Source organism: Diadema antillarum, unplaced genomic scaffold, assembly GCF_040938485.1.
Source record: "Diadema antillarum isolate AM-2024a unplaced genomic scaffold, OU_Dant_1.0 seq00000108_RagTag, whole genome shotgun sequence".
Taxonomy (NCBI): Eukaryota; Metazoa; Echinodermata; class Echinoidea; order Diadematoida; family Diadematidae; genus Diadema; species Diadema antillarum.
Genome location: NW_027271194.1, coordinates 1,311,006 through 1,326,514, shown reverse-complemented (window position 1 = coordinate 1,326,514; position 15,509 = coordinate 1,311,006). Strand labels below are relative to the sequence as shown.

General features: G+C 41.5%; 1 protein-coding gene across 1 annotated transcript in view; it reads left to right on the top strand.

The window, feature by feature from the left end:
- Positions 1 to 15,509, top strand: part of LOC139727010 (uncharacterized) — a 119,349-nt gene that overhangs the window by 60,548 nt on the left and 43,292 nt on the right. Inside the window, exon 3 of the mRNA XM_071637993.1 lies at positions 13,142 to 13,737. Coding sequence (XP_071494094.1) covers positions 13,142 to 13,737 — 596 coding nt within the window. The remainder of the gene's footprint in view (positions 1 to 13,141; positions 13,738 to 15,509) is intronic.

Here is a 15,509-nt window from a genome sequence, read left to right as displayed (position 1 = left end):
GTGATATCTGTCCCTGTTGGTCAGACTCCTACACGCCCTGTAGTCTATTTGACCCTTGACAGTTGAAAATTGATGTGGGGCAAGCAAAATTTTGGGCTCTTACAGACCTTTAGCTCCAGTCAGCCAGCCAAGTTTGACAGATGGAAAGAATGCTTTGCCACCATTATTGACACCTTGCATCTGATGAAGGGATGTTTTGATGACTCCTATGCCCTCTCCATCCCCTCCCCCCCCTCATCTCAGCTCATCTTCACCCTCACAATCTTTAGTTCAATGTCCGACTCTTTGACTTTTCCCCCAGTTCTCCGTCTTGCCTTTGTCCTCCAGATTCTCTCCCAGGATTTTAGTTGGGTTGTTTTTCAGGGAATAGAAGAATGCGCCACTGTGAAGTGTCAACATTCTGTGCCATATTGTGAAACCCCATGTGAACATAGCAGTTTTGCAAACTTCTGTTCTCCCTCTCGTTGCAGTTGTTGTTTTTAATATCAGGTATTGTCTTTTGTAAAATATTATAGTGAAATAGATAATGTAGAACCTTCCAAAAACTTTATGAGGGTTGTTATCATCATTGTTTTTATAATGTTATCATTTTTCTTATAATGTTATCATTAGTATCATGTATGGGTAGAAGGAGTTATTTTATCATCTTTACATACATAGGACTCCTACTGTAAAAGAGGTAATTTTTGCATTTTGGACATCTTTGCCCATTTTACACAACATGAAACTAGTGTGAAAATAAAAGTACACAAATATTTTTGCTTGTAATAAATAATATCTTTGATTCCACAGAACTAAAAATTGGAAATTAATCTAACTTTACTGAGCATAAAATGGAAAAAGAAAATATATCACCTGAAAAATGTCTACTTCTACAGTATTTATAATCCGAATAGATGTGTGCTTGCTATTCAAAAGCAGAATGGTACTGGTAGCCTTTGCATATTTGGTTCTTATGTTTTCCCCTCACTGGGCAGGGTTGTCATATTTTTGTTTCCATCCAGTCTGTATCTTTTTATCTCTGTTGCTGTAGGCAGTCCACTCACAGGGCATCATAACATTGAACAGACTAGTTATAATCTATGGCAGGTCACTGAGGGGACAGGACATGGGGGGGGGGGCGGGGTGAGAAAAAAAAAGAGGGTGGGGAAAAGTGAAAGAAAGATACACTAAGTAGAAAAAGAACTAGAGAGCACTAAGGATGGGGGAGAGGAAAAAAAAACAGAAAAGGAAGGATGAATGAGTTGAAGTGATGATCCTCCATGGAAGACAGATTGTGAGGTCAGACTGAGGTCATGATTCCCTACCCTCCAACCCTCCCCCACCCCCATCCTCCCCCTTTCTCTATCTCCCAGTGGAATAAACATGCCCTTATATGGAGTCAGTCCTTGTCTGGGTTGCTAGTCTCTCTTCCCCAGACTCTTCATTGGTAGACATTTTGAAAGAAAAAAAATAACCTACAATGTAGACCCTCTACCTTCTGCTCGGAGTGTTGATTTGCCCATATTTTCACACATAACTGTAAGTCAGGGCTAAAACATGATCGACTGCAGCCAGGTGATGGAGTGGAATAGGAATTTGGGAAGAGGAAAGAGAGAGAGAGAGAGAGAGAGAGAGAGAGAGAGAGAGAGAGAGAGAGAGAGCTATAATAGAGAGGATAGTTTTGAAGGGTTTACCAGACGGAAGACTTTCAGATTTGTCACCTGCTTCATTGATTTGTGCCCAACAGCTCTTTGCCTGTCTACATTTATTGGATGCAGTCCAAGTGTGGCAAGGGTCATATCTCAAACAGTAAGGGATAGCAGTCACTGTTGTAGTCTGGATATGAAAATGCCAAAATTAACACGGTAGTATCATGAATTTCCCCTCCCATACTCCTTTCTGTTTTTTTTTGCTTGTTTTTGTTTTGTTTTTGTTTGTTTGTTTGTTTGTTTGTTTTTTACTTGAGCCTAGGGATGAAAAGTTCCAGAACTGGAGTTTCCTGAGGTGGAAACAGTTTTAAAAACAAAATGTTGCCAGGGAATTTCGTCACACTTTAACCAGCTACGAACAGGAATTGCCTGACTTGTGTACGTGTGTGATAGGTAGAGAGCCAATCAAGATTATTTATAGTCATGTGATCCTATGTTTGTGTAAGTTTGAAGAACCTCATATTGTATTTTGTGTCTGCTTGGTATGGTTGCAGTCTGTTATTCTGAAGGTTCTTTAGTCCGAAGGTTCGTTATTCTGAAGGTTCGTTATTCCGAAGATTTGTTATTCCGAAGATTCGTTATTCTGAAGGTTTGTTAATCTGAAAATGTGATGAGGTTTGTTATTCCGAAGGTTCATTTATCCGAAAATGAAATAAGGTTCGTTATTCCGAAGGTTTGTTAATCCGAAAATGTGATAAGGTTTGTTATTCCGAAGGCTCGATTATCCGAAAATGAAAGAGGGTTCATTATTCCGAAGGTTCGTCAATGGGAAAATGAAACAAAGCTCGTTATTCCGAAGGTTCGTTACGGACCCTATTTCATTTTTGGATCAACGAACCTTCGGAATAACGAACCCTCTTTCATTTTCGGATAAATGAGCCTTTGGAATAGCGAATCATATTTCATTTTCGGATTAACGAACCTTCGGAATAACACCACAAATGTTCGGATTAACGAACCTCTAGGTATAGCGACTTTGTGTGTTTCGGATAAATGAACCTTCGGAATAACAAACAGCACCCGCTTGGTATGAAGACAAAGCTCAGTTTCTGTTGTGAATGAAATCTCAAAGTGATGTGGGCCTAACTGAATGAAAAATAACATATGTCTTTGCGAAGAAAATATTTGTAGTGTGTTGACAGAATTACAAATATTTGTAGTTTGTTTTATACAGAGAATTTCTGTGTGAAATGTTGCTGCAGGGAATAAAGTCATTTTGGTATGACTGCTATACAAAATGTGATTTGTGCACCAATTTCATCATGTAGAATTGTTCACCATTTTCTTCAAAATGTAATGTGTGTCGATTGACTAGAATTGCCATTCTTTTTTTGAGAGGGATTTTTCTCCTACTAGGAATATGTGTAGACCTAATGCCATGTTTTCAATGGAATACGCTTTCTGGCATTAGCCATAATTTCTTGTTCTATATTCGGAGATGGAAAAATGATGAAATGTGAAAGGTTTTGTGCTTCTCAGGCACATTCTTACCATTGATGACTCAGCAGCATTTTTATTTCTGTATTGCTTTTTTTGGGGGGTGGGGTGGGAGAGTGGGGATTAGGGATTTTGCAAGGACATGAAAATTTGTTTTTCTTCACGGTCTTTTGATCAAGAACATTTTTGGGAAGAGCTAGAGGGTGCCATGGATGAGTTGGTGTCAAACGGGCCAGAGAGCCTGATTCATTGGGGTTGACCTCCTACCACCTTCCCAGAGCACCAAGGCACAGTAGTCAGTACTGCAACCAGGCAGCTTCATTGCCTTGTTGTATTGAGGGAGAAACATACATGAGGTGTGCTTATCGACTCGCTTCTGGTGCAGAATTAAGGTTTCCAATCAACTTTCAGGGAGATTTGAGCAGTTGATAAACGCAAAGCAGTTTTGATTTAGGGGATTAGAAGCGCCTTTCTGAAATGCCACAAATCGTTCAGTCGCAAATGCTCTTGAGCCAGAAATGCATTTATGTGGAGAGGATAAACGCAAAGTCATTTGTGACCCGCTACGACAAAAAGGTCCTAAAGTCGCGCACGATCGAAGCCATGAAAATAGAGTTTGAAGTCAGAGCATTAAAATTGGTCAAAACTTACGATTTTCTGATTTTGATATATTATTGGAGTCTAACATGTCTTCTATTATCTGTCGAAATTTTGAAGCAAAATGATCAAAGGAAAGACCAAAAAATAGCGTTTTTCTGCGCCATGTGTTATGGCGTTTCAACGAAGCAGAAACTGGTTCGAAAATTTGGATTGAGTGCCACAGATAGGTTCCGCCCCTAACAACGACCAGAGTGATCTCATTGGTCAGTTTGCTGCTTGCTGCTAACTGAAGCGTGAAGCTCGCACACTGCCCAGTCGACTGGTGCGTGCGGGCGGGGTGCGCTATGCTCAGCTGCTTCTCACATCCTGGTCACTGATTGGTTGGTGAGGAGACCGCTGACGCTGATGTGCTTGAATGAACTCTTCGGGGGTTGCTAGGGCTTACCTTCTATTGTCCAGAGGTGAAAACTGACTTGCGTGTCCCGAAAGGAAGACTTTTAGGGCGCTTTTCTCAAAACAGTGATTTTCCAGACGTCTCGACATGCTGTCTTTTAAGCATCGATATCTCCGCAGCCGATTATTTTTATAAAATATGTTATATATCAATTTAAAGCAGAAAGATTAGGGGATTCAGGGATCTCGCCAGCGTATATCACCCTTGTCGGCCCCGACAAGCATGCGGTTTGAAGAAGCAATTGCCGACAAGGGTAAAACTTGCCGACAAGGGTAACACCACGCGTGAACTTGCCGACAAGGGTAACTTGCTTGACGAGCTAAGTTCGGACCGATTTCTCGCCTTTTTCAGTCTTTGTTATCTGGCTAGAAAAGAAGCTAGATGTTGAAAGCAGCAGCAGTTTACATACTTATACAAGCGCAAAAATTTACCCACGCAGTCACTGCACCGATCACAACAACGCGGCTCAACAGAGCGACGTACTAGCTGATACCAGGGAGGTCTCGCCTCCCTGCTGATACACACCACATCACACACTTGCTCACTCACATGCGCTCTGATTTGGGATCCACACACACATGCACAAGCACCCAGCCGGCCACTTATCCAGCCGCCTGCGTGTACAACGCTACAGTGTATTGTGAGAGGGAGAGAGAGGACGGGAAGAGAGGGTCGGAGGCCGAGGGAGGCTGAGGAAGGCTGACACGTGCTCGCTTGTTGTCACGCTTGTTGTCGGGTTACGCAAAACAAACGATATGAAATGCATGCCCCCCTCCGCCAAAGGTTGTATTTTTTTTTTTTTTTGGCTGCTTTGGTTTGTTTGTTAGCTTGTATGCCTGTCTGTCTCTCTACTCGCAAAATAAGTCACAATTTGGGAACAGATTAGGATGAAATTTTCAGGAACAGTTGGTTGGTAAAATGGCGCAAGGAACAGATGATTAAATTTTGATAGTGAGCAGAATTTATAATGCCACCGAAATTCACCGCCAGGATCCAGGATCTTTAGACTTTGTTTCGTATATTTGAAAGGATTCGTATCAATTCTTTAGGAAGCTGGCCATCGGCAAAATGACGCAAAATTAGATGCGTTCAAAGCATTGCCGCAGAGAGAAAATTAACTCAATTTTTCGTTAAAAAAAAAAGAAAAGAAAAAAGAACGTGCGATGGAGTAAGCAAATGCAAATTGTTATCTAGGTTTTGGAAGTTTCAGTTGGTTATTTTTTTTTAAATCTAAAAAGCCATGCGTTCCATTTTAGCCTTTCCAATTTCTATGGATTTGTAAACGTCATTCGTTAATATTCCATTTTCCTTCTCCGGGCCGAAATTTATAGTAATTCTGTCATGATGGTCTTTCAAGTTCAACGTATACGTAATGCTCCACGTGCTTCTGGCTTGGTTTGTTAAAAGGTGGGTTAGGGGCCTTCATGGGCAGAAAATAAATGATGATCATTCATCAATGTTCCCAGTTGGTTTACATGCTATGCATGTACACGCTGTTTACGACCACTGAAGCAAGGTGGCAGTACGTACGCGCGACATTCTTTATCTGACACCTGGCTTTCGTGGAAATATCATGGAAATTTCCACAAGCCATGATATCAAGTTTCCCCACTGCTTGAGGTCGTGCTTTTTTTTTTTTTATTCTTCATCACGAACATCAATTTGTTCAACTTGAAAAGTGTAGATAATTTGCTTTGAGGGAGGGTTTCTTTCTTTTCTTTTTTTTTCATTGCAGCATCGGTAACATTTTGTTTTGTTCATCGTCCGTGCATGGCAGGGGTTCATGGGAGGAGAACGAGAGGAATGACTGGGGAGAAAATAAACTGCGAAGAAGGAAGCATCTTTTGAGCGAGCTGTCTTTGTTTTTCTCTACACCAGCATCAGTTATCGCCACCAAGATTCATTTTTTTTTTCGTTACTCCTGACAGATTAATTATAAAATGATGCTAGATTCTTTATTCTGAAGGTTCGTTAATCCAAGAATGATTAAGAAAAAATGTCCGTTCATTTCACGACGAAATCAGTTTTGTTATTTCGAACGTTCTGCCAGTGAAATTTCTGAATAAAACGACGGCACAAAACAGCGTGTTTTCGTACTCTAAGGGTCTGTTATTCCGACAGAAGTAGTAATGATGAAATAACAAATTGTAGATTCTTTATTCTGAAGGTTCGTTAGCCGAAAATTGAATAAAGAAAAATGTCCGTAAATTTCAAAACGAAATCAGTGCGTCATTTCAAACGTTTTGCCAGTGAAATTTTGGAATAAAACGACTGCCCCAAAACAGTTGCAGTTTTCTTAATCTGAGGGTTCGCTACTCCGACAGATTAATGATAAAATAATGCTAGATTCCCTATTCTGAAGGTTCGTTAATCCAAAAAATGATTAAGAAAAAATGTCCGTTCATTTCACAATGAAATCAGTTTTGTTATTTCGAACGTTTCTGTCAGTGAAATTTCGGAATAAAACGACGGCACAAAACAGCGTGTTTTCGTACTCTATAAGGGTCTGTTATTCCGACAGAAGTAGTAATGATGAAATAATAATAGATTCTTTATTCTGAAGGTTCGTTAACCGAAAATTGAATAAAGAAAAATGTCCGTAAATTTCAAAACGAAATCAGTGCGTCATTTCGAACGTTTTGCCAGTGAAATTTGGAATAAAACTGCTCAAAAAACAGTTGCACTTTTCTTACTCTTAGGGTTCGTTACTCCGACAGATTAATGAAAAAATAATGCTATATTCCTTATTCTGAAGGTTCGTTAATCCAAAAATGATTTTAAAAAATGTCCGCTCATTTCACAATGAAATCAGTTTTGTTATTTCGAACGTTTCCGTCATTGAAATTTCAGAATAAAACGACGGCCCCAAAACGGTTACAGTTTTATTTTACTCTGAAGGTTCGTTACTGCGAAAGAATAACGATATAATACTTTAGATTCTTAATTCTGAACGATCGTTAATCGGAAAACGATAAAGAAGAAATGAAAACGGTTAACAGTTTTCTTACCCTCAGGGTTCGTTACTCCGAAAGAATAATGGCAAAATAATACTCTACATTCTTAATTCTGAATGATCGTTAATAGAAAAATTACAAAGGAGAAAAATAATATTCGTTTATATCCAAACGAAATCAGTTTTGTTATTTCGAATGTTCTGCCAGTATAATTCGGAATACAACAACAGCCCCAAAAGGGCGTTTTCTTATTCTGAAGGTTTGTTATTCTGAAACAATAACGATGATTGATGATAGATTCCTTTCTGAAGGTTCGTTGATCGGAAAATAATAAAGAAAAAATGATTGTTAATCTTCGAACGAAATCAGTTTTATTTTGAACATTCATCTGTAGTACCGACCTTTGGTGTTGTTGTTGTTTTCGATTACAAACCTTCGAAGTACTCAGTTTTATGAATCGTTTCATTTTATGATTAAACAAACCTTCGGAATAATGACCATCATTACATTTTTGTATGATATCTCTTTGATGTCACGGCCAAACTACCGCAGTATACCCAGAAAGGAAAGTGCAACGATGTCCCGAAAGTTCCCGATCGCTTCTCGCGCATCTGCATGCAATAGGCCTACCACGTGGTCGAGCAGACGGCGAGAAAGCAACACGGCGCGCGTTGTTGCGATGCAGAGGCGGCTAATTATTGCAACAGTGAAACAGGAAAGGCCTAAAAGAAATCGGAACCTCCACCATCGGCACCTACTTCTCTTTCATTTATTATTTAGGAACTGCCGCTAACAAAAGGTATGGAGTTTCTGCATTGTTTCTGTGAGAATATGCCCCTCACAACGTTCATTACATCTCCGTGAAAATGTCGCATTTAGTGGCATTTTAGCGGCGATTTATCTGTGTTGTATTGAGCATTAGCGAAGGCTTCCGCGCTTCGCGTACCCGTACCCACCCCCAGAACAGCGCGCATAAATGCCGACAAGCGTGAAGAAATTCCTGGCGAGAACCCTGGGATTATATCATGCAATTTTCAAATAATCGACACTCCCCGACTTCAGGATCATTTTGTTGTAGCGGGTCACATTTTGAAACACATCTATAGCTCAGACCTGCCCACACCGACAGCTGCCAACTACACATCTCTCCTGGGTCAAACCGTGCAATGGAGCTGTGCAGTGACAAGCCCTCCCTCTCGACTCGTGATAGAGGTGATAAACGCAACAACTTGAGAAACGTGATCCGAAAGGCACTTACAAACGGGTTGCACTAGTGGGTATTGAAATGCGTTTCAAACGTGGGAAAGATGTTAGATGCAGCTTTGGTGTGCACTTCAATGGAATATAATGTACATGAACTTGATGAGAGGTGCACACCCAGTGGCATCAATGGAGTGGGGAGGTAGGGAGGGAGAAGAGTTTACAGCTCGTTATTCCGTAGGTTCGCTATTCCGAAGGCTCTTCAGTCCGAAGATTCGTTATTCCGAAGGTTTGTTATTCCGAATTTCATTTTCGGATTAACAAATCTTCGGAACAACGAACCTTTGGAATAATGCCATAAATGTTCGGCTTAACGAACCCTTTTTCATTTTCGGATTAACGAACCTCTAGGTATAAGGAATTTGTGTGTTTCGGATCAATGAACCTTCGGAATGACGAACCCCCACCACCCGGGAGAGGAGACAGGGCGGGGGAGGGGAAGAAGAGACAAAGCAACCTGTCACACAGGAAATGGCAAGGTACCAGCCATTGCATTCCTGAACCACAGAACTTGCACAAATTGGCTGTGGTGTGCAGAATACTGATGAGAACTTTGAAGCAAATAGCATAATTGGGTCTTTTCTGGCATATCTATTGTCTAGATATTTATGTGGGAAACCTCTATTCTTCCCCCCTCCCCCCCCCCCAAGCCAGACAGCATTTAAAGGACAAGTTCACCTTTATAAACATAGGGATTGAGAGAATGTAGCAATATTAGTAGAACACATCATTGAAAGTTTGAGGAAAATCAGACAATCCGTTCAAAAGTTATGAATTTTTGAAGTTTTTGTGCAGTACCCGCTGGATGAGAAGACTACTGCAGTGTATGAATAACTTAGATGTCACATGCGTACAACAATATAAGGAAAACATAAAGAGAATTTCACAAAATTCCATCTTTTGAAAAAAGTACACATTCCCTTGACTTGTTACCGACAAATGTTATGGGTAATATTATTCCCCTTGCCTTTAGAAAGAGGCAAGTCAAGTGCTCTTTTATTATGCGAAAAAAGTGAAAATATGTTGAATTTTCTTTTACATTTTCTTTATACTGTTGTACGCATATGACTCACAAGCTGTAGTAGTCTCATCATCCAGCGGTTCCAACACAAAAATTAAAAAAATTCATAACTTCTGCATCGATTGTCCAATTTTCCTCAAACTTTCACTGATGTGTTCTACTAATGTTGTTGCATTTTCTCAATCCTTATGTTTATGAAGGTGAACTTGTCCTTTAACTCTGGCTGATTGGGGGGGGGGGGGGGGAGGGGAAACACTTCACCTGCTACCAACAATGCCTTGCATAATCTGACAATATTTTCAATGCGTAAACCTTGCTTTGATGGCCGTCATGCCACCGGAAATTAGCCCACTAAATGTGGCGTGGGATGTTGTAACGTTTTTGATATTAGAGTACACCTTGTCTAGGGGCTTTATTTTTCTCTCTCCACCCCTCGAAACAGAAAATTTGTATGTTGATATCCAAAGCGATGATGCTTGACCTAATTGGTAAATAGGCAACGTCTGCAGTGTCGTGTGCATTTGTACCAACAGAATAGTTAATGGGGTATTTCTTGGTTGGAGAGGAAATAGGAAGGGTTGCCATGGTAACATCCTCAGGTTGCCCATTATCTCCTCCTCTTCTTCCCCACTCCCCCCCCCCCCCCTCCCTCCCCAATATGTTGAGCCGTCCATCTATTACAGAGTACTGCTAGGGAAGTCATTATTTGACAAGATAAGGTATTGCCATCCCCTATGAGTATTTTGTGACAATCACATCAAGATTATGAGACAGAATCCACAAGTGGTTATGATAATGATCAACAAAAACAACAAACCATTAATATGCATAGTGTTATTCCTTTTTTTTAAGTAATCATTTTAAACAGCACTATTTTTTTGCATAGGTTCATTTTTGTAGAACATTGGAGATGCTGGTAGCATGAGTAGGTTCATGCAGCTTAGATTATGCAAATATGTATGTACATAACTGGACATTGATACCTTTGTAATTTGGCCATCTAAGAGAGAGAGAGAGAGAGAGAGAGAAAGTAGAAGAAAGGGAGGGGGAAGAAGTAAAAAGAATGATGTACATTTAAATTAGCAGATGCATCTTTCTGGTGGAAAGCCATGGTTCTGGTTTTATGACTCATAATTTTGCCTGCTCCTCTGGGCCAGGGGCCTACCAGTGATGATCACATGAACCGTTTAACCCATCACAATCATTCATGTGTAATACTGTAAAGAGTGTCTGGATGATGAGACTAATGAGAGCCAAGGGTTGCACTCGATGCCACCCCATATTTACCCCATCCCTATTATTTCCCCCCCTCCTATTACCCCTTCCATGACCCCCTTCAGTCACCCTCCCTTCCTAGCAACCCCTCTCTTATCATCCCTTTCAATCATCTTCTCCCCCTCTCTCATTACCAGCTCCTATCACCTATCACCCCCCCATCCTTCCCACCCCTCATCCCACTCCTCACCCGTCCTTTCACCTCATGCCCTCTCCTTCTCCCATCATCATGCTCTCATCCCCCCTCCCATCATCTCCCTTCTCCCCTCATCCCCCTCCTATCACACCTTTCCATCATTCTCATCTTCACCAGGTCCCATCATCCTTTATCCTTCCCTCCCCCTCACCCCCTCCTCCCCCTTCCTCACCCATCCTCACCCATTCTTTCACCTCGTGCCTTCTCCTTCTCTCATCATCATGCTCTCATCACCCCTCCCATCACCCTCCCTTCTCCCCTCATCCCCTCCCATCACACTTTTCCATCATTCTCATCTTCACCAGGTCCCATCATCGTCTATCCTTCCCTCCCCCTCACCCCCTCCTCCCCCCTCCTCACCCATTCTTTCACCTCGTGCCTTTTCCTTCTCCCATCATCATACTCTCATCACCCCTCCCATCACCATCCCTTCTCCTCGCATCCCCTACCATCACACTTTTCCATCATTCTCATCTTCACCAGGTCCCATCATCCTCTGTCCTTCCCTCCCCCTCACCCCCTCCTCACCCATCCTCACCCGTCCTTTCACCTCATGCCCTCTCCTTCTCCCATCATCATGCTCTCATCACCCCTCCCATCACCTCCCTCCCCTCTCCCCTCATCCCATCCCATCCCATTTTTCCATCATTCCCATCTTCTGGACTTTGACATCATTTCTTCTTTTATTCATTTTCAACAACATTAACCAAACATAAAATGATGAATAAACCACAAACAGCAACAGAAACCACAAACAGCAACAGCAACAACAAAACCGCATCATCAAAACTACCCCAAGTCTCGTGAGAACATTGTATACATGCCTTATATGCTTATTTGTATACCCATTCATAATAGACTGTTTCTGTTATGTACTACAAGTTATAGATGTTTCTGTTTGTACAGCCTAGTAACGAAGCATTTCATCAACTTGCTGCCTCCCATTAGTTGCCATAGGCAGGAATTCACTCAGTTGTTGCTAGGTAGGGCAAGCCTCCAGCAAACTTTGAGGTTGTTCTGGGCGTCTCTTTTGAATAAGGCATGCATAAGATCTGATTACATTACAGAAGCGGTCTATACTGTATTGTAGGAATCAAGACATTTGATTTCAGCATGTGTAGGCCCCTACAACAGAGCTTTGCTGTAGGGTTTTCTATTCATAGCTTGTTTTCCCCCCTCATGGATTATCACTAGGCTTATAGACTCATTTCCCTTGGTTATGATTTGATTTAGACATTCTCTTAGTTTTCGTTGTCTTTCCGTAAACCCCCGACTAATGGGTGCCCAGTCGGCACTGACCAATGAGAACGCATGGCTGCAGAGCGAAGCGTGTGTAAGTTTTGAGCAAATCCAATATCCTGGGGTGCAACACATTTCGGCCGAGGGAGAGAGAGAGAGAATGTGGGGCTGAGGGAGAGGTAGGCCCCCACTCCAAACGCCTCCTTCGAAATTGGTTGTGATAAGTTCAACAAGGTCTTATTGAGGGGAAATTTACTGGGAGCTCAGTGACCTTATCAAAAATAACAACAAGGAGAAGGCAGGCTAACAAACCTGGGAAAAGTGAAGAGTTTGTAAACAATCTGGTAAAGGTCACATAGCAAGGGGGAAGGAACAGCCTGGAAAATGAATGCAAAGGGGTCAATGATCCCGGTAAAATGGAATGACCATCTTGTCAGAATTATGTGGAAGAAGATTGTGACTAGGCCCTACCACTCACCCATCGTCGTTGTTTTTTTCTCCCCAGAACCAGGACTAGGCTGCCTTTTGCAGGTACACTGTCATAGTAGTTAGTGTTTTCCATGTAGAACCATATATAAGTGGTGGATCCAGAGGGGAGCGCACAGGGCGCGCACCCCCTCTTTAGTTTTTGTTAAAACAAAAGAAATAACAAGAAAAAATGGGGGCGGGGCTCATGCGCCCCCCTTTAATTTTGTAAAGGTGCCTCCCCTTTACGGAATTCCTGGATCCGCCCCTGATCTACTGAAAGTCTTAGAACCAAGTGTCCTGTTTGTTATATGGATAAGATGAATTGAAGATGTGAAGTCACACCATTGCTCAGTTTTAATGTGAAAGCATAAAGCCGATCTGCGTCGTAAAGTTGACATTAATGAAGAAAATATAATCCACCAAACAAAATGGTAATAGTTTCACTAAATTTAGACACAGATTCAGAATACGGTACAGGGTAGACTTTCATTGCAAAGAAGACCTATTCACACTGATCATTGTCAATCTTTTTCTTTTTAACCACAGATCTGCAGATGAACGGTATGAACTGGGATCAAATTATGACTATGGGAGATCATATGACAGACACTACAGTCGCGATTCACGCGATGGGTACAGGGACGAAAACAGTATGTCGCCATCGGCTTACCGTGAAGGTAGACCACGTGACAGGACGTCTTACAATCGCACCAATTATTACTCACAACATTCCCGTGGAAATAGTGGAGATACGTCATATAACCAGGACCAGTCGGATTCCTATTTTAAGGATCAGTTTGGCAGCTCGCGGAGTGACGCGGATGGTTATTCAGACTCCGGCTCGCGCAAGTCGCGAACGAAAACACAGCAGAGGACAGGCTCTGGCACAAACCGCAGCCACTCACCGCGGTCTGTGCGCTCGCGGAGTTTCAGCCGCTCACGTAGCCGCTCACGCAGCCGGAGCCACAGTACGGACTCGCGGAGTAGTGTGTCGGGAAGCGACAACTGGTCGCGGAGATCCCAGTGTAGTAAGGACCCAGAGAGTGATCGGGAAAGTCGGAATACGGAGAATACGCAAAGTTCAGGGAGCTCTTTCAAGTACTCGGGATTATGTGTTAAAAACTTACCATCAAGATCAAGCGGTATGTATCACATTTACTGTCTATGTCATTTCTCATGTATGTAGTTGTCAATATCACTGTATGAAATGCCTTGCATACTAGGTAAAGGTGTTTTCTTGCCATGTGTGGGTACAGAAACTGGATTTTGCACATTTGTGAGAGAATTCATGTAGATCAAAATCATGTCGGTGTATGATATTTATCTGCAGAGTAGAAACCATACTCATCTTTTGTATCATTCTCTCCCAAGCTGCAACCCCCAGCATGATTGTAGAGTTGTGCCTTGTGAATACCGATGGGGATTTATGTCGTTGCTCCAGTTTATACTTTCAGAAAATGTTTTGTTCAAATATTGCAAGTAAACTTGTCGATGTAATGTTTTGTATTCTTGAAATATTTCCTGTTTAGTCAAGGGCATGTCTCTTGAGAAATTGTGAAAATACATGTACTGTGGAAGCTCGTGGAGCTGTATATTCTCATATGCAACAATGTAATTTTGACAGAGTACAGATTACATGTTACGGGTTTATACCAGTTTATTGGTTAAAATGTCCAAATCGTGTCTCACAGGATTTCATTTTTTTCTTTCCGTATCAAAATTGAGGTAATTAGTAGACCTTTCAGACATTCCCATTTCAGTACATCTGTCTTCTGTCTTTCAGTCTTTTTTTTTTTTTTTTAAGATGCCATCCCCCCCCCCCCTCCCCAATGCACACTTTCCTTCTGAGCTCTATGTAAGCAACAACCAACTCAATCACAAACTTAATCTGTCTGGTTTGCGGAAGAAAAAAAAAACAGGAAATGAGAAAAAAAAGGTGAGAAAATTTCAGACAAGAGCTGATGATTGCCTGGTCGAGATGCTTTCATGGAAAAGTAAGAATAGGGACAGTCCCCATAAAATCCCAGTGAGTCATCTTGGACCGATCAAGGCCTGTGTTGTAGTTGATTGCCAGGCAGTACCAGGGAGGCGCCACGTCCAGCACATTGCTGTCTGGCGAGAGAGAGAATTGTAGCAACGGAATATGAAATTCGAGAGATAGAACGAGCTTCCCCATTCAGTCACAGCGTTTCTGTGAATTCTAGGGTTTAGGCTCGCACGCATGTATGCATGACAATTATTTGTCCCTACTGCAACAATATTAGAAATGTCAGGAGGAGAGCATGGGTTATTAATTATTCTTGCTGATGTCAATAGACAGAGAAAAATAGTGGATGCTTTAGGGCCGGGATTTATGCGAGTGCTGCGGGTAAGTTAATGACGCTCCTCAATTTCCGGTTGTGCAGATGCCAGACATAGTCGTGAGTGAGGGTGGGGGGGAGGGGGGATTTGTGTATGTTAACATGCTGTATCATGTTTTCCTTTTTTTTTTTTTAATAAAATGGGAGAGCGCACCCTTCAAGGGAAAGAGTGTGTGTGTAAACAGGATATTTAAGTTAAATAAATTCCGAGGAACCACATCTAAATAGCAACTTATATGTATTTGAACAAAATGCCATCATTTTACCCTTGTTGGTTTGTTTATGTTGGGAAATGTAGTTTGATGTGTGGATTAGAAAGAGAAAAGTTAAGTGTGAAGAATGAACACTGAATAATGCCCCTGCATTTTGTGGGCTCAAATATCGTTTAATAGAACCTACACATTTTTATATTTTACTCCATAAATTAAAGTACTGTATATTTCTATTAAACTTATTAATGTAAATAAAAAAACAAAAACCCCAAGCATATATTTTCTTTTCCTTGCTTCTTTCCTTGTTTCGCATCCTTTTTCATCTCTTTTTCTTCATTTTCC